This window comes from Salvelinus fontinalis, chromosome 17 (genome assembly GCF_029448725.1).
Source record: "Salvelinus fontinalis isolate EN_2023a chromosome 17, ASM2944872v1, whole genome shotgun sequence".
NCBI classification, from domain to species: domain Eukaryota; kingdom Metazoa; phylum Chordata; class Actinopteri; order Salmoniformes; family Salmonidae; genus Salvelinus; species Salvelinus fontinalis.
This window is the reverse complement of record NC_074681.1, coordinates 8,613,594-8,633,416: the sequence shown is the minus strand read 5'-3', so window position 1 is coordinate 8,633,416 and position 19,823 is coordinate 8,613,594. Positions and strand designations below refer to the sequence as shown.

General features: G+C 44.5%; 1 protein-coding gene across 1 annotated transcript in view; it reads left to right on the top strand.

Moving 5' to 3' along the window:
* The window catches only part of LOC129813672 (receptor-type tyrosine-protein phosphatase mu-like), a 652,787-nt gene that overhangs the window by 578,522 nt on the left and 54,442 nt on the right, over nt 1-19,823 (top strand). The window contains exon 26 of the mRNA XM_055866071.1: nt 12,432-12,529. Within this exon, the coding sequence (XP_055722046.1) occupies nt 12,432-12,529 (98 nt within the window). The remainder of the gene's footprint in view (nt 1-12,431; nt 12,530-19,823) is intronic.

Here is a 19,823-nt window from a genome sequence, read left to right as displayed (position 1 = left end):
CAATTTTTGTTTCATCCATTTTAGAATATTGTTGTAACGTAAACAAAATGTGGGAAAAGTCGAGGGGTCTGAATACCTTCAGAATACACTGTATTTACTTGAAAGGGTTCTCCCATTGCCTCTGTTTTTTGGGGGTCCTTATGTAACGGATGTGAAATGGCTAGCTAGTTAGCGGGTACGCGCTAGTAGCGTTTCAATCAGTTACGTCACTTGCTCTGAAACCTAGAAGTAGTGTTACACCTTGCTCTGCAAGGGCCGCGGCTTTTGTGGAGCGATGGGTAACGACGCTTCGTGGGTGTCAGTTGTTGATGTGTGCAGAGGGTCCCTGGTTCGCGCCCGGGTCGGGGCGAGGGGACGTACTAAAGTTATACTGTTACATTGATGCTGTTGACCCGGATCACTGGTTGCTGCGGAAAAGGAGGAGGTTGAAAGGGGGGTGAGTGTAACAGATGTGAAATGGCTAGCTAGTTAGCGGGTACGCGCTAGTAGCGTTTCAATCAGTTACGTCGCTTGCTCTGAAACCTAGATGTAGGGTTTCCCCTTCCTTTGCAAGGGCCGCGGCCTTTGTGGCGCGATGGGTAACGACGCTTCGTGGGCGACCGTTGTTGATGTGTGCAGAAGGTCCCTGGTTTGCGCCCGTGTCGGGGCGAGGGGACGCCGTAAAGTTATACTGTTACACTGAGAAAAACAAAATAATGGGCAATCTTCACAACATTTTTCGTAGTAGCCAACAGCCACGAGGACGAGTGGAGACAAGGAAAAAAGTGTGTCAGCGGAGTGGTTAGAACGTGTTGTGAGATTTGACTTTACCAGTGTAGTCCACCTTCAATTACAATTATTATAAATATTCCAGGCTGTGTGTTTGGGGAGGGGGGGGGGCAGCGTGTGTGTGGTCCTCGTGGGGGGGGGGGGCAGCGTGTGTGTCGTCCTCGTGGGGGGGGGGGCAGCGTGTGTGTGGTCCTCGTGGGTGGGGGGGGGGGGCAGCGTGTGTGTCGTCCTCGTGGGGGGGGGGGGGCAGTGTGTGTGTCGTCCATGTGGGGGGGCAGCGTGTGTGTCGTCCCTGGGGGGGGGGGGGGCAGCGTGTGTGTCGTCCCTGGTGGGGGGGGCAGTGTGTGTGTCGTCCCTGGGGGGGGGGGGGGGGGCAGCGTGTGTGTCGTCCCTGGTGGGGGGGGGCAGTGTGTGTGTCGTCCACGTGGGGGGGCAGCGTGTGTGTCGTCCCTGGGGGGGGGCAGCGTGTGTGTCGTCCCTGGGGGGGGGGGGGGGCAGCGTGTGTGTCGTCCCTGGTGGGGGGGGAAGTGTCTGACACCACCTCAAAACTCCTCTCACTGTTCTACAAACAACACACACACAGACACACACACACACACACACAGACACACACACACACACACACACACACAGACACACACACACAGACACACACACACACACACACACACACACACACACACACACACACACACACACACAGACACACACACACACACGCACACAGACACACTCATAAACAAACCTCCCTCAAAACTCACTACAGGAAACTGCTCTCTTACCTTGTGTCAAACTGTCAGAACCGGTTTCCTGGAAACAGATTAAGACTAGTGCAAGACCAAAAATCCTAATTAATGGAGAGATTCATTTGAATCTGGGAAACAAGATATGTCACTTCTCTAACACTTGATAGATGGTTCTTACATCCTCCTCTATATCTAGATGTTATATCCACCCTGCAGTAACAGTAACATCCTCCTCTATATCTAGATGTTATATCCACCCTGCAGTAACAGTAACATCCTCCTCTATATCTAGATGTTATATCCACCCTGCAGTAACATCCTCCTCTATATCTAGATGTTATATCCACCCTGCAGTAACAGTAACATCCTCCTCTATATCTAGATGTGATATCCACCCTGCAGTAACATCCTCCTCTATATCTAGATGTTATATCCACCCTGCAGTAACAGTAACATCCTCCTCTATATCTAGATGTTATATCCACCCTGCAGTAACATCCTCCTTCTATATCTAGATGTTATATCCACCCTGCAGTAACAGTAACATCCTCCTCTATATCTAGATGTTATATCCACCCTGCAGTAACATCCTCCTCTATATCTAGATGTTATATCCACCCTGCAGTAACATCCTCCTCTATATCTAGATGTTATATCCACCCTGCAGTAACAGTAACATCCTCCTCTATATCTAGATGTTATATCCACCCTGCAGTAACAGTAACATCCTCCTCTATATCTAGATGTTATATCCACCCTGCAGTAACATCCTCCTCTATATCTAGATGTTATATCCACCCTGCAGTAACATCCTCCTCTATATCTAGATGTTATATCCACCCTGCAGTAACATCCTCCTCTATATCTAGATGTTATATCCACCCTGCAGTAACATCCTCCTCTATATCTAGATGTTATATCCACCCTGCAGTAACAGTAACATCCTCCTCTATATCTAGATGTTATATCCACCCTGCAGTAACATCCTCCTCTATATCTCGATGTTATATCCACCCTGCAGTAACATCCTCCTCTATATCTAGATGTTATATCCACCCTGCAGTAACATCCTCCTCTATATCTAGATGTTATATCCACCCTGCAGTAACAGTAACATCCTCCTCTATATCTAGATGTTATATCCACCCTGCAGTAACATCCTCCTCTATATCTAGATGTTATATCCACCCTGCAGTAACATCCTCCTCTATATCTAGATGTTATATCCACCCTGCAGTAACATCCTCCTCTATATCTAGATGTTATATCCACCCTGCAGTAACATCCTCCTCTATATCTAGATGTTATATCCACCCTGCAGTAACATCCTCCTCTATATCTAGATGTTATATCCACCCTGCAGTAACATCCTCCTCTATATCTAGATGTTATATCCACCCTGCAGTAACATCCTCCTCTATATCTAGATGTTATATCCACCCTGCAGTAACAGTAACATCCTCCTCTATATCTAGATGTTATATCCACCCTGCAGTAACAGTAACATCCTCCTCTATATCTAGATGTTATATCCACCCTGCAGTAACATCCTCCTCTATATCTAGATGTTATATCCACCCTGCAGTAACAGTAACATCCTCCTCTATATCTAGATGTTATATCCACCCTGCAGTAACATCCTCCTCTATATCTAGATGTTATATCCACCCTGCAGTAACATCCTCCTCTATATCTAGATGTTATATCCACCCTGCAGTAACATCCTCCTCTATATCTAGATGTTATATCCACCCTGCAGTAACATCCTCCTCTATATCTAGATGTTATATCCACCCTGCAGTAACATCCTCCTCTATATCTAGATGTTATATCCACCCTGCAGTAACAGTACCATCCTCCTCTATATCTAGATGTTATATCCACCCTGCAGTAACAGTAACATCCTCCTCTATATCTAGATGTTATATCCACCCTGCAGTAACATCCTCCTCTATATCTAGATGTTATATCCACCCTGCAGTAACATCCTCCTCTATATCTAGATGTTATATCTACCCTGCAGTAACATCCTCCTCTATATCTAGATGTTATATCCACCCTGCAGTAACAGTAACATCCTCCTCTATATCTAGATGTTATATCCACCCTGCAGTAACATCCTCCTCTATATCTAGATGTTATATCCACCCTGCAGTAACAGTAACATCCTCCTCTATATCTAGATGTTATATCCACCCTGCAGTAACAGTAACATCCTCCTCTATATCTAGATGTTATATCCACCCTGCAGTAACATCCACCTTCTATATCTAGATGTTATATCCACCCTGCAGTAACAGTAACATCCTCCTCTATATCTAGATGTTATATCCACCCTGCAGTAACAGTAACATCCTCCTCTATATCTAGATGTTATATCCACCCTGCAGTAACATCCTCCTCTATATCTAGATGTTATATCCACCCTGCAGTAACATCCTCCTCTATATCTAGATGTTATATCCACCCTGCAGTAACAGTAACATCCTCCTCTATATCTAGATGTTATATCCACCCTGCAGTAACATCCTCCTCTATATCTAGATGTTATATCCACCCTGCAGTAACATCCTCCTCTATATCTAGATGTTATATCCACCCTGCAGTAACATCCTCCTCTATATCTAGATGTTATATCCACCCTGCAGTAACATCCTCCTCTATATCTAGATGTTATATCCACCCTGCAGTAACAGTAACATCCTCCTCTATATCTAGATGTTATATCCACCCTGCAGTAACATCCTCCTCTATATCTAGATGTTATATCCACCCTGCAGTAACATCCTCCTCTATATCTAGATGTTATATCCACCCTGCAGTAACAGTAACATCCTCCTCTATATCTAGATGTTATATCCACCCTGCAGTAACATCCTCCTCTATATCTAGATGTTATATCCACCCTGCAGTAACAGTAACATCCTCCTCTATATCTAGATGTTATATCCACCCTGCAGTAACATCCTCCTCTATATCTAGATGTTATATCCACCCTGCAGTAACATCCTCCTCTATATCTAGATGTTATATCCACCCTGCAGTAACATCCTCCTCTATATCTAGATGTTATATCCACCCTGCAGTAACATCCTCCTCTATATCTAGATGTTATATCCACCCTGCAGTAACATCCTCCTCTATATCTAGATGTTATATCCACCCTGCAGTAACAGTAACATCCTCCTCTATATCTAGATGTTATATCCACCCTGCAGTAACAGTAACATCCTCCTCTATATCTAGATGTTATATCCACCCTGCAGTAACAGTAACATCCTCCTCTATATCTAGATGTTATATCCACCCTGCAGTAACATCCTCCTCTATATCTAGATGTTATATCCACCCTGCAGTAACATTGTCCTCTATATCTAGATGTTATATCCACCCTGCAGTAACATCCTCCTCTATATCTAGATGTTATATCCACCCTGCAGTAACATCCTCCTCTATATCTAGATGTTATATCCACCCTGCATTAACATCCTCCTCTATATCTAGATGTTATATCCACCCTGCAGTAACAGTAACATCCTCCTCTATATCTAGATGTTATATCCACCCTGCAGTAACATCCTCCTCTATATCTAGATGTTATATCCACCCTGCAGTAACATCCTCCTCTATATCTAGATGTTATATCCACCCTGCAGTAACAGTAACATCCTCCTCTATATCTAGATGTGATATCCACCCTGCAGTAACATCCTCCTCTATATCTAGATGTTATATCCACCCTGCAGTAACAGTAACATCCTCCTCTATATCTAGATGTTATATCCACCCTGCAGTAACATCCTCCTTCTATATCTAGATGTTATATCCACCCTGCAGTAACAGTAACATCCTCCTCTATATCTAGATGTTATATCCACCCTGCAGTAACAGTAACATCCTCCTCTATATCTAGATGTTATATCCACCCTGCAGTAACAGTAACATCCTCCTCTATATCTAGATGTTATATCCACCCTGCAGTAACATCCTCCTCTATATCTAGATGTTATATCCACCCTGCAGTAACATCCTCCTCTATATCTAGATGTTATATCCACCCTGCAGTAACATCCTCCTCTATATCTAGATGTTATATCCACCCTGCAGTAACATCCTCCTCTATATCTAGATGTTATATCCACCCTGCAGTAACAGTAACATCCTCCTCTATATCTAGATGTTATATCCACCCTGCAGTAACAGTAACATCCTCCTCTATATCTAGATGTTATATCCACCCTGCAGTAACATCCTCCTTCTATATCTAGATGTTATATCCACCCTGCAGTAACAGTAACATCCTCCTCTATATCTAGATGTTATATCCACCCTGGAGTAACAGTAACATCCTCCTCTATATCTAGATGTTATATCCACCCTGCAGTAACATCCTCCTCTATATCTAGATGTTATATCCACCCTGCAGTAACATCCTCCTCTATATCTAGATGTTATATCCACCCTGCAGTAACATCCTCCTCTATATCTAGATGTTATATCCACCCTGCAGTAACATCCTCCTCTATATCTAGATGTTATACCACCCTGCAGTAACATCCTCCTCTATATCTAGATGTTATATCCACCCTGCAGTAACAGTAACATCCTCCTCTATATCTAGATGTTATATCCACCCTGCAGTAACATCCTCCTCTATATCTAGATGTTATATCCACCCTGGAGTAACAGTAACATCCTCCTCTATATCTAGATGTTATATCCACCCTGCAGTAACATCCTCCTCTATATCTAGATGTTATATCCACCCTGCAGTAACAGTAACATCATCCTCTATATCTAGATGTTATATCCACCCTGCAGTAACAGTAACATCCTCTTCTATATCTAGATGTTATATCCACCCTGCAGTAACATCCTCCTCTATATCTAGATGTTATATCTACCCTGCAGTAACATCCTCCTCTATATCTAGATGTTATATCTACCCTGCAGTAACATCCTCCTCTATATCTAGATGTTATATCCACCCTGCAGTAACAGTAACATCCTCCTCTATATCTAGATGTTATATCCACCCTGCAGTAACATCCTCCTCTATATCTAGATGTTATATCCACCCTGCAGTAACATCCTCCCTCTATATCTAGATGTTATATCCACCCTGCAGTAACATCCTCCTCTATATCTAGATGTTATATCCACCCTGCAGTAACATCCTCCTCTATATCTAGATGTTATATCCACCCTGCAGTAACATCCTCCTCTATATCTAGATGTTATATCCACCCTGCAGTAACAGTAACATCCTCCTCTATATCTAGATGTTATATCCACCCTGCAGTAACATCCTCCTCTCTATCTAGATGTTATATCCACCCTGCAGTAACAGTAACATCCTCCTCTATATCTAGATGTTATATCCACCCTGCAGTAACATCCTCCTCTATATCTAGATGTTATATCCACCCTGCAGTAACATCCTCCTCTATATCTAGATGTTATATCCACCCTGCAGTAACATCCTCCTCTATATCTAGATGTTATATCCACCCTGCAGTAACAATAACATCCTCCTCTATATCTAGATGTTATATCCACCCTGCAGTAACAGTAACATCCTCCTCTATATCTAGATGTTATATCCACCCTGCAGTAACAGTAACATCCTCTTCTATATCTAGATGTTATATCCACCCTGCAGTAACATCCTCCTCTATATCTAGATGTTATATCCACCCTGCAGTAACATCCTCCTCTATATCTAGATGTTATATCCACCCTGCAGTAACATCCTCCTCTATATCTAGATGTTATATCCACCCTGCAGTAACATCCTCCTCTATATCTAGATGTTATATCCACCCTGCAGTAACATCCTCCTCTATATCTAGATGTTATATCCACCCTGCAGTAACATCCTCCTCTATATCTAGATGTTATATCCACCCTGCAGTAACATCCTCCTCTATATCTAGATGTTATATCCACCCTGCAGTAACAGTAACATCGTCCTTCTATATCTAGATGTTATATCCACCCTGCAGTAACATCCTCCTCTATATCTAGATGTTATATCCACCCTGGAGTAACAGTAACATCCTCCTCTATATCTAGATGTTATATCCACCCTGCAGTAACATCCTCCTCTATATCTAGATGTTATATCCACCCTGCAGTAACAGTAACATCCTCCTCTATATCTAGATGTTATATCTACCCTGCAGTAACATCCTCCTCTATATCTAGATGTTATATCCACCCTGCAGTAACAGTAACATCCTCCTCTATATCTAGATGTTATATCCACCCTGCAGTAACAGTAACATCCTCCTCTATATCTAGATGTTATATCCACCCTGCAGTAACATCCTCCTCTATATCTAGATGTTATATCCACCCTGCAGTAACATCCTCCTCTCTATCTAGATGTTATATCCACCCTGCAGTAACAGTAACATCCTCCTCTATATCTAGATGTTATATCCACCCTGCAGTAACAGTAACATCCTCCTCTATATCTAGATGTTATATCCACCCTGCAGTAACAGTAACATCCTCCCTCTATATCTAGATGTTATATCCACCCTGCAGTAACAGTAACATCCTCCTCTATATCTAGATGTTATATCCACCCTGCAGTAACATCCTCCTCTATATCTAGATGATATATCCACCCTGCAGTAACAGTGCCATCCTCCTTCTATATCTAGATGTTATATCCACCCTGCAGTAACATCCTCCTCTATATCTAGATGTTATATCCACCCTGCAGTAACATCCTCCTCTATATCTAGATGTTATATCCACCCTGCAGTAACAGTAACATCCTCCTTCTATATCTAGATGTTATATCCACCCTGCAGTAACATCCTCCTCTATATCTAGATGTTATATCCACCCTGCAGTAACATCCTCCTCTATATCTAGATGTTATATCCACCCTGCAGTAACATCCTCCTCTATATCTAGATGTTATATCCACCCTGCAGTAACATCCTCCTCTATATCTAGATGTTATATCCACCCTGCAGTAACAGTAACATCCTCCTCTATATCTAGATGTTATATCCACCCTGCAGTAACATCCTCCTCTATATCTAGATGTTATATCCACCCTGCAGTAACAGTAACATCCTCCTCTATATCTAGATGTTATATCCACCCTGCAGTAACAGTAACATCCTCCTCTATATCTAGATGTTATATCCACCCTGCAGTAACATCCTCCTTCTATATCTAGATGTTATATCCACCCTGCAGTAACAGTAACATCCTCCTCTATATCTAGATGTTATATCCACCCTGCAGTAACAGTAACATCCTCCTCTATATCTAGATGTTATATCCACCCTGCAGTAACATCCTCCTCTATATCTAGATGTTATATCCACCCTGCAGTAACATCCTCCTCTATATCTAGATGTTATATCCACCCTGCAGTAACATCCTCCTCTATATCTAGATGTTATATCCACCCTGCAGTAACAGTAACATCCTCCTCTATATCTAGATGTTATATCCACCCTGCAGTAACATCCTCCTCTATATCTAGATGTTATATCCACCCTGCAGTAACAGTAACATCCTCCTCTATATCTAGATGTTATATCCACCCTGCAGTAACATCCTCCTCTATATCTAGATGTTATATCCACCCTGCAGTAACAGTAACATCCTCCTCTATATCTAGATGTTATATCCACCCTGCAGTAACATCCTCCTCTATATCTAGATGTTATATCCACCCTGCAGTAACAGTAACATCCTCCTCTATATCTAGATGTTATATCCACCCTGCAGTAACAGTAACATCCTCCTCTATATCTAGATGTTATATCCACCCTGCAGTAACATCCTCCTCTATATCTAGATGTTATATCCACCCTGCAGTAACAGTAACATCCTCCTCTATATCTAGATGTTATATCTACCCTGCAGTAACATCCTCCTCTATATCTAGATGTAATATCCACCCTGCAGTAACATCCTCCTCTATATCTAGATGTTATATCCACCCTGCAGTAACATCCTCCTCTATATCTAGATGTTATATCCACCCTGCAGTAACATCCTCCTCTATATCTAGATGTTATATCCACCCTGCAGTAACATCGTCCTCTATATCTAGATGTTATATCCACCCTGCAGTAACAGTAACATCCTCCTCTATATCTAGATGTTATATCCACCCTGCAGTAACAGTAACATCCTCCTCTATATCTAGATGTTATATCCACCCTGCAGTAACATCCTCCTCTATATCTAGATGTTATATCCACCCTGCAGTAACAGTAACATCCTCCTCTATATCTAGATGTTATATCCACCCTGCAGTAACATCCTCCTCTATATCTAGATGTTATATCCACCCTGCAGTAACATCCTCCTCTATATCTAGATGTTATATCCACCCTGCAGTAACAGTAACATCCTCCTCTATATCTAGATGTTATATCCACCCTGCAGTAACATCCTCCTCTATATCTAGATGTTATATCCACCCTGCAGTAACATCCTCCTCTATATCTAGATGTTATATCCACCCTGCAGTAACATCCTCCTCTATATCTAGATGTTATATCCACCCTGCAGTAACATCCTCCTCTATATCTAGATGTTATATCCACCCTGCAGTAACAGTAACATCCTCCTCTATATCTAGATGTTATATCCACCCTGCAGTAACATCGTCCTCTATATCTAGATGTTATATCCACCCTGCAGTAACATCCTCCTTCTATATCTATGTCACGTTCGTTCTCCTCCTCGTCTGAGGAGGAGCATGGATCGGACCAAAACGCAGAGTGATATGAATACATCTTCTTTTATTAGAGACGAAGACGAAACGAACACTATACAAAAACAATAAACCACGAACGTGAAGCTACAAACGAAAGTGCACACACAGCTACTAACGTTAGACATAGACAATTACCCACAATCACCCAATGCCTATGGCTGCCTTAAATATGGCTCCCAATCAGAGAAAATAATAAACAGCTGTCTCTGATTGAGAACCATTCAGGCAACCATAGACATACCTAGACACCTACACTCAACACTAACCCATACACTCTAACCAAAACCCCCTAGACACTACAACCACCCAAGACGAGACAAAAACACAAACATCCCCCCTGTCACACCCTGACCTAACCAAAATATTACAGAAAATAAAGAATACTAAGGCCAGGGTGTGACAATCTAGATGTTATATTCACCCTGCAGTAACAGTAGCTACTCTAGACAATGTATTTATCTATCTAATGTACATATTGGAGTTTTTTTTTAAAGTTCCGGCCCATCTTAGTCCGACAACATTCAGTCTGTCTTCTTTATAATTATAATTATATATATAATTTATAACATTTTCCTGCTCCGTGTCAAGGTGTTATACCCACCCTGCAGTTCTAGATACACTAGACACTTTATCTATCAAACTTGGCTCCATCTCTCCGTCTCTCTCTGCTTCTCGCTTGGCAATAGGCCCCCATTGGATAATTTACCATATAATACCGGGTGCTATTGTGTTAGTGAGAAACCTACACACACACACACGCACGCACACACACACGCACACACACACACACACGCACACACACACACACACATCAGAGAAAACCTACACACCAGATGTCCCGCTTAGCTCGGAGTAATGCTCCGAAACTTTTGACTAGTTGGAATGATCCCGCTGGGACGGGAGTGGGAGGGAAACAGATTGGGGAGATTGGGAGTTAAAAAGATAGAGGGAGGGAGACAGAGAAGTGGAGGGAGACAGAGGGAGAGGGGGGTGGAGAGAGAGGGAGAGGGGGGGTGGAGAAAGAGAGAGAGAGAGAGAGGGCGGTGGAGAGAGAGAAAGAGTGAGAGAGAGGGGGAGTTAGGGGGGAGAGAGAGAGGGGGAGAGAGGGGGTGGAGAGAGAGAGACTTGAGCTAATTTAGAAGTGATTGTCTTCCACCCTCGATGTATGGAAGTACAGACTGACAACATGGTGAGTCTAGAGAGGAAACAGGCGAGAGGAGGAGAGGGAGGATGAGTTTGAAAAGAGTTTTACCAAGCACACAGAGGACTAAGCACTACTGCTCATAAAACTGTCATCACCCAGCTGCTGCTACTGCTGTGTGTGTGTGTGTGTGTGTGTGTGTGTGTGTGTGTGTGTGTGTGTGTGTGTGTGTGTGTGTGTGTGTGTGTGTGTGTGTGTGTGTGTGTGTGTGTGTGTGTGTGTGTGTGTGTGTGTGTGTGTGTGTGTGTGTGTGTGTGTGTGTGTGTGTGTGTGTGTGTGTCCTCCAGGTAATACATATTAACTCTGCCGGAGGATGCACAGGGATTTGCTTCCTCTAATTAATTTGTCAAAAGTACATTTCTTCCAGTTGGCGCTTGATTAAAAACAATATTAATATGAATTAACTAGATTCATAATAATTGAATTCATATCTATTTGTAATTATTGCTCAGTGAAGTTTTAAATCTGGGATAGGTTGGATGGCTGCCTGGTGATTGGTTGAGACACATTTGAACAACCTGCCCAGGGACTGCGGTTGAAAATTAGCCCGGCTGGCTAAAACCGGCACTTATACTGAAACGTTGATTAATGTTCCTGTACAAATAAAATAAACTCAACCAAATGAGTATCTGCGGTGGGTGAAGTCTGATTTAAAGAGAGACATATGATGCTTGTTTGTAGGAGACGGAAAGTTGGTAACTAATGTCGAGCGTCTCAATATGTTTTAGGGTTAAAGAAAAATGGTCCAATGGACACAGAGCGTTCCAGGAAGTGAGCCACTGGGTGCAGTGATGTATATGAGACCTTGAGAGCTGCTTCTGTTTAAGCGGGGGGGGGGGGGGTATATCTGCTCTTCTGACAAGGAACCAGATACAGTACAGCCTGTGTATAAATGTTATCTCTATCTACCCCCCCACCCCCACCCCCACCACCACCACCCCCCCACCCCTACCAGGTCCCATGCAGGAGACGGTGTTTGACTTCTGGGGGATGGTGTGGCAGGAGAACACTGCTGCTATCGTCATGGTCACCAACCTGGTGGAAGTGGGCAGGGTGAGTATTGTGACGTCATTCCCTACGTAGGGCACCTATTGGTCGTGGCTAGATACATCTTTGGTCAAATGAAATGTCCCAAAAAAGCTACGTTAATTCTCCTAACCTGCTGCGTACGTTCTCTCCTAACCTGCTGCGAAAAGTCCCCTTCTAACCGTGACCACACTTATTATTAGGGTCGGCAGGTAGCCTAGTGGTTAGAGCGTTGGGTCAGTAACCGTAAAGGTTGCTGAATCAAATCCCCGAGATGACAAGGTAAAAATATGTCGTTCTGCCCCTGAAAAAGGCAGTTAACCCACTGTTCCCCGGTAGGCCGTCGTTCCTTTACACCCTGTTCCTTTACACCCTGTTCTTTTACACCCTGTTCCTTTACACCCTGTTCCTTTACACCCTATTCCTTTACACCCTGTTCCTTTACACCCTGTTCCTTTACACCCTGTTCCTTTACACCCTGTTCCTTTACACCCTGTTACTTTACACCCTGTTCCATTACACCCTGTTCCTTTACACCCTGTTACTTTACACCCTGTTCCATTACACCCTGTTCCTTTACACTCTGTTCCTTTACACCCTGTTCCTTTACACCCTGTTCCTTTACACCCGGTTCCTTTACACTCTGTTCCTTTACACTCTGTTCCTTTACACCCTGTTCCTTTACACCCTGTTCCTTTACACCCTGTTCCTTTACACCCTGTTCCTTTACACCCTGTTCCTTTACACTCTGTTCCTTTACACGTTGTTCCTTTACACCCTGTTCCTTTACACCCTGTTCCTTTACACCCTGTTCCTTTACACCCTGTTATTTTACACCCTGTTCCTTTACACCCTGTTCCTTTACACCCTATTCCTTTACACCCTGTTCCTTTACACCCTGTTCCTTTACACCCTATTCCTTTACACCCTGTTCCTTTACACTCTGTTCCATTACACCCTGTTCCTTTACACCCTGTTACTTTACACCCTATTCCTTTACACCCTGTTCCTTTACACCCTGTTCCTTTACACCATATTCCTTTACACCCTGTTCCTTTACACTCTGTTCCATTACACCCTGTTCCTTTACACCCTGTTATTTTACACCCTGTTCCTTTACACCCTGTTCCTTTACACCATGTTCCTTTACACCATATTCCTTTACAACCTGTTAATTTACACCCTGAAAGTGGTGTGTGCGTATGTATTCACCCACTTTGCTATGAAGCCCTTAAATAAGATCTGGTGCAATAAAGTCCACCTGTTTGCAATATAAGTGCCACATGATCTGTCACATGATGTCAGTATATATACACCTGTTCTGAACGGCCCCAGAGTCTGCAACACCACTAAGCAAGCGGCACCATGAAGACCAAGGAGCTCTCCAAACAGGTCAGGGACAAAGTTGTGGAGAAGTACAGATCAGGGTTGGGTTATAAAAAAATATCAGAAATGTTGAACGTCCCACAGAGCACCTTTAAATCTATTATTAAAAAATGGAAAGAATATGGCACCACAACAAACCTGCCAAGAGAGGGCCGCCCACCAAAACTCACGGACCAGGCAAGGAGGGTATTAATCAGAGAGGCAACAAAGAGACCAAAGATAACACTGAAGGAGCTGCAAAGCTCCACAGCGGAGATTGGAGTATCTGTCCATAGGACCACTTTAAGTCGTACACTCCACAGAGCTGGGTTTTATGGAAGAGTGGCCAGAAAAAAGCCATTGCTTAAAGAAAAAAATAAGCAAAAGGCATGTGGGAGACTCAGATGGTCAGATGAGACTAAAATTGAGCTTTTTGGCCATCAAGGAAAATGCTATGTCTGGCGCAAACCCAACACCTCTCATCACCCCATGAACACCATCCCCACAGTGAAGCATGGTGGTGGCAGCATCATGCTGTGGGGATGTTTTTCATCGGCAGGGACTGAGAAACTGGTCAGAATTGAAGGAATGATGGATGGCACTAAATACAGGGAAGTTCTTGAGGGAAACCTGTTACAGTCTTCCAGAGATTTGAGACTGGGATGGAGGTTCACCTTCCAGCAGGACAATGACCCTAAGCAAACTGCTAAAGCAACACTCGAATGGTTTAAGGGGAAACATTTACATGTCTTGGAATGGCCTAGTCAAAGCCCAGACCTCAATCCAATTGAGAATCTGTGGTATGACTTAAAGATTGCTGAACACCAGCGGAACCCATCCAACTTGAAGGAGCTGGAGCAGTTTTGCCTTGAAGAATGGGCAAAAAACCCAGTGCTTAGATGTGCCAATTTTATAGAGACATACCCCAAGAGACTTGCAGTTGTAATTGCTAAAAAATGTGGCTCTACAAAGTATTGACTTTGGGGGGGGGGGGTGGGGGGTGAATAGTTATGCACGCTCAAGTTTTCCGTTTTTTTGTCTTATTTCTTGTTTGTTTCACGATAAAAAATATTTTGCATCTTCAAAGTGTCAAAGCCCAGTACGACGGTACACATACAGTGGCTTTCGAAAGTATTCACCCCCCTTGGCATGTAGTGTAAATCAAAATGAGACAAACCCACCCCCCAAAAATCCATTTTTTAATTCCAGATTGTAAGGCACAAAAAAAACAGAAAAATGCCAAGGGGGGTGAATACTTTCGAAAGCCGCTGTATGTACCGTAGGGCCGTTTGGTAAGTTGCTTTCGGACTTAGTGAGCCGTGTGTCTCTATCTCTGCCAGACGCCATCTCCCCCCCCCCCCCCCCCCCTCTCACCCCATCCCTCGATCAGATAATTGTGAAGTGAGAGGAAACTGATTGATGGCGTTCATTATATTGGAGGCGTTGAGGCGACCAACCGACTGACTAACTGACTGATTCACTGACTGAGTGACTGACTGAATGACTGGCTACGGTTACTGTAGACTGCATCTGTAGCAGGAGATTACAGATACCACACCATCAGGCAGACAGATGAACAGGCAGACAGACCGATGAACAGGCAGACAGACAGATGAACAGGCAGACAGACCGATGAACAGGCAGGCAGACAGATGAACAGGCAGACAGACAGATGAACAGGCAGACAGACAGATGAACAGGCAGACAGACAGATGAACAGGCAGACAGACAGACAGACAGGTCGAACAGGCAGACAGATGAACAGGCAGACAGACCGATGAACAGGCAGGCAGACAGATGAACAGGCAGACAGACAGACAGACAGGTCGAACAGGCAGACAGATGAACAGGCAGACAGACCGATGAACAGGCAGGCAGACAGATGAACAGGCAGACAGACCGATGAACAGGCAGACAGACAGATGAACAGGCAGACAGACAGATGAACAGGCAGACAGACAGACAGACAGACAGACAGACAGGCAGACAGACAGGCGAACAGGCAGACAGACACATGAACAGGCAGACAGACAGAACAGACAGACAGACAGACATGACCAACAGACAGACAGACAGGCGAACAGGCAGACAGACAGATGAACGGACAGACAGGACAGACAGAACAGACGGGACAGACAGGACAGAACAGACAGGACAGACAGGACAGAGGACAGACAGGACAGAGCAGACAGGACAGACAGGACAGAACAGACAGGGCAGACAGGACAGACAGGACAGACAGGACAGAACAGACAGGACAGACAGGACAGAGAGATGGGATAGACAGGACCAACAGGACAGAGAGACGGGACAGACAGGACCAACAGGACAGAGAGACGGGACAGACAGGACCAACAGGGCAGACAGGACCAACAGGACAGACAGGTCCAACAGGACAGACAGGACCAACAGGACAGACAGGTCCAACAGGACAGACAGGACCAACAGGACCAACATGACAGAGAGACGGGACAGAACAGACAGACAGGTAGACAGACAGCTATCTCTGGTAGATCATTATACTGTTATCGTCCACTATCTCTGGTAGATCATTTTACTGTTATCATCCACTATCTCTGGTAGATCATTATACTGTTATCATCCACTATCTCTGGTAGATCATTATACTGTTATCGTCCACTATCGCTCCACTTAGCCACTCTCCCTTACTCTCATCCCTCTCTCCTCCCCTTTCCCCTCCCCATGCCTCCTCTCCTCTCTCTTCTCCCTCTCCTTTCCTCTCCTTTCCCCTCCCCATGCCTCCTCTCCTCTCTCTCTTCTCCCCTCCTTTCCCCTCCCCATTCCTCCTCTCCTCTCTCTTCTCCCTCTCCTTTCCTCTCCTTTCCCCTCCCCATGCCTCCTCTCCTCTCTCTTCTCCCTCTCCTTTCCCCTCCCCATGCCTCCTCTCCTCTCTCTCTTCTCCCCTCCTTTCCCCTCCCCATTCCTCCTCTCCTCTCTCTTCTCCCTCTCCTTTCCCCTCCTTTCCCCTCCCCATTCCTCCTCTCCTCTCTATTCTCCCTCTCCTTTCCCCTCGTTTCCCCTCCCCATGCCTCCTCTCTCTTCTCCCTCTCCTTTCCTCTCCTTTCCCCTCCCCATGCCTCCTCTCCTCTCTCTTCTCCCTCTCCTTTCCCCTCCTTTCCCCTCCCCATTCCTCCTCTTCTCTCTCTTCTCCCTCTCCTTTCCCCTCCCCATGCCTCCTCTCCTCTCTCTTCTCCCTCTCCTTTCCCCTCCTTTCCCCTCCCCATTCCTCCTCTCCTCTCTCTTCTCTTCCTCTCCACTCTTCCCCTCCCCTCATCCTCCCCTCATCCTCCCCACACCTTCTCCACACCCGTTTAGCTGTGGTTCTATCCTAAGAGGGCTGTGATATCCGTTATATGATTATTGTCCAATGGCATAGCGGCACAGTTGGTCACAGAGCCGCCGGCCCCTCCGAGGGGACATGAAATCACTCCACTGTATCACACCAGTCCATCTGCTCTGTTACCGTCACTCTGTGTGTGTGTGTGTGTGTGTGTGTGTGTGTGTGTGTGTGTGTGTGTGTGTGTGTGTGTGTGTGTGTGTGTGTGTGTGTGTGTGTGTGTGTGTGTGTGTGTATGTGTGCTCTGATCACCACCGCTCTACTGATGAACTCTGGATTTCCTGGCACACACCGTTTCAGTTTCACACACACGTACACACACACACACACACACACACACACACACACACACACACACACACACGTACACACACACACACTCCCCCTATTCCCCATTCCCCCTTGATTCGTGTGGGGGAGCTTCAGCATACACAGTCTTTGATTTACCACAAGTTGGGTTAGTGAAGGGACCTGGTGACTGGCGTGATGTGAGGGAGAGTGTGTATAGCTGTCTGTCTGTCTGTCTGTCTGTCTGTCTGTCTGTCTGTCTGTCTGTCTGTCTCTGTCTGTCTGTCTGTCTGTCTGTCTCAGTCTGTCTGCCTCGGTCTGTCTCGGTCTGTCTGTCTCTGTCTATCTGTCTGTCTCTGTCTGTCTGTCTGTCTGTCTGTCTGTCTGTCTGTCTGTCTGTCTGTCTGTCTGTCTGTCTGTCTGTCTCTGTCTGTCTGCCTGGTCTTTTCTCTGTCTATCTCTCTTATGTCTGTCTGTCTGTCTGTCTGTCTGTCTTCTCTCTGTCTGTCTGGTCTTCTCTCTGTCTATCTCTCTGCCCGTACGTCTGTCTGTATGATTGTACAGTATGTGAGTGTGTGTAAATCTGGAGGAAGTCATTTTCGCCCAAAAGCTAAGTCCCCAAACCCATCACTGAGGCGTCTCATTTAAAGTGATCCAATAACGTAATGGGTTTTTGTTTAAATCAGTCCCACTGGAGAGAGACAGCAGTGATCTCCAATCTGGGATCGTCATTAGGGATTTACTAGAGGGACTGTCAGAGAGAAGAGAGACAAACCCAAAATTCTACCCTCTCTCTCGCTCTCTCCTCTCTCTCTCTCTCTCCTTCTCTCTCAGTCTCTATCTCTCCTCTCTCCTTCTCTCTCTCCTCTCTCTCTCCTCTCTCCTCTCTCCTTCTCTCTCTCCTCTCTCTCTGTCTCTCTCTCTCTCCTTATTTGTGTATCTCTCTCTCCTCTCTCTCTCTCGTTCTCTCTCTCTCCTTCTCTCTCTCTCCCACTCTCTCTCTCTCCTCTCTCCTTCTCTCTCTCTCTCTTTCTCCTCTCTCTCTCCCACTCTCTCTCTCTCTCTCTCTCTCTCTCTCCTCTCTCCTTCCGTCTCTGTCTCCTTCTTTCCTTCTCTCTCTCTCCCACTCTCTCTCTCTCTTTCTCATTCTCTTTCTGTCTCTCTCCTCTCTCTCCTCTCTCTCTCTTTCTGTCTCTCTCCATCTCTCCCTTTTCTTTCTCTCACTTTCTTTCTCTCTCCATCTCTCTCTCTCTCTCTCCCATTCTATTCTCTGTCTCTACACCCCCAGAGTGCTACTCGATACTCCAATCTCATTTTTAGCTCTGTAATGACAGCAAACACTTTAGAATGAGGAAATTGAATTAGGTTTGCTGTGTTTTGCGTGTGTGTGTGTGTGTGTGTGTGTGTGTGTGTGTGTGTGTGTGTGTGTGTGTGTGTGTGTGTGTGTGTGTGTGTGTGTGTGTGTGTGTGTGTGTGTGTGTGTGTGTGTGTGTGTGTGTGTGTGTGTGTGTGTGTCATCTTTATTCCTCATCAAAATTACCATTCTAACATAATACCTCCATGGTTTTTGATTTCATCCTCGACGTTCTCCTTTCTGCTTGTCTAACGATGTGAAGAGTGTAATTGAACGGCAGTGATGATACTGAATGGTGGTGGTGGTGGGTTGTAATGTTAACACTTATAATACAGAGTTTTACCGATCCTTCCTCCTGTCGATAACTGTTGTTCTCTACATAGAAATCGACCTTAAACAGTGAATGATGGATTATCGATCTTTAATGGATTTCCATTATCTTTTCATTAGCAGATATTGATTAAAAAAAATAATCCTAGCTTTCATTTTATTTATTTTTTTTATGTATTTTTTTGTGTCCCGTTTCTTCTTTGTGAGAGACATTGCAGAATGGTAGATGTTAGAAGCAACGTTTACTTACGATTTTCGCTTCGTGTTCTTTCAAACGTTCTCAGGTTTGAGTTCTGACTGTGTCTTTCCTCCTTTAGGAATATTAATTTGCACTCTTATCGATGTGAGAATGAGAACCATAATGTAATAAGTAAGATCTGTCGATGAAGAAGATTTCCATTTGCAGCTACTCCTAGATCATAGACCCAAACTAATATGGACCGAACCTCATTTTGACTCGAGAGGGAAGTGTAGAAATTGAATTTGAAGAGGAGAAATGTGAGATGTCACTTGTATGATGTCACCACTTCCTAGACTTTTTATTCATCGTACTGGTCGTAGGTTGCAAACTTTAGACAAACTTAAGACTCACAGACCACCATAAATGCTTGGCAACTGAATCACCT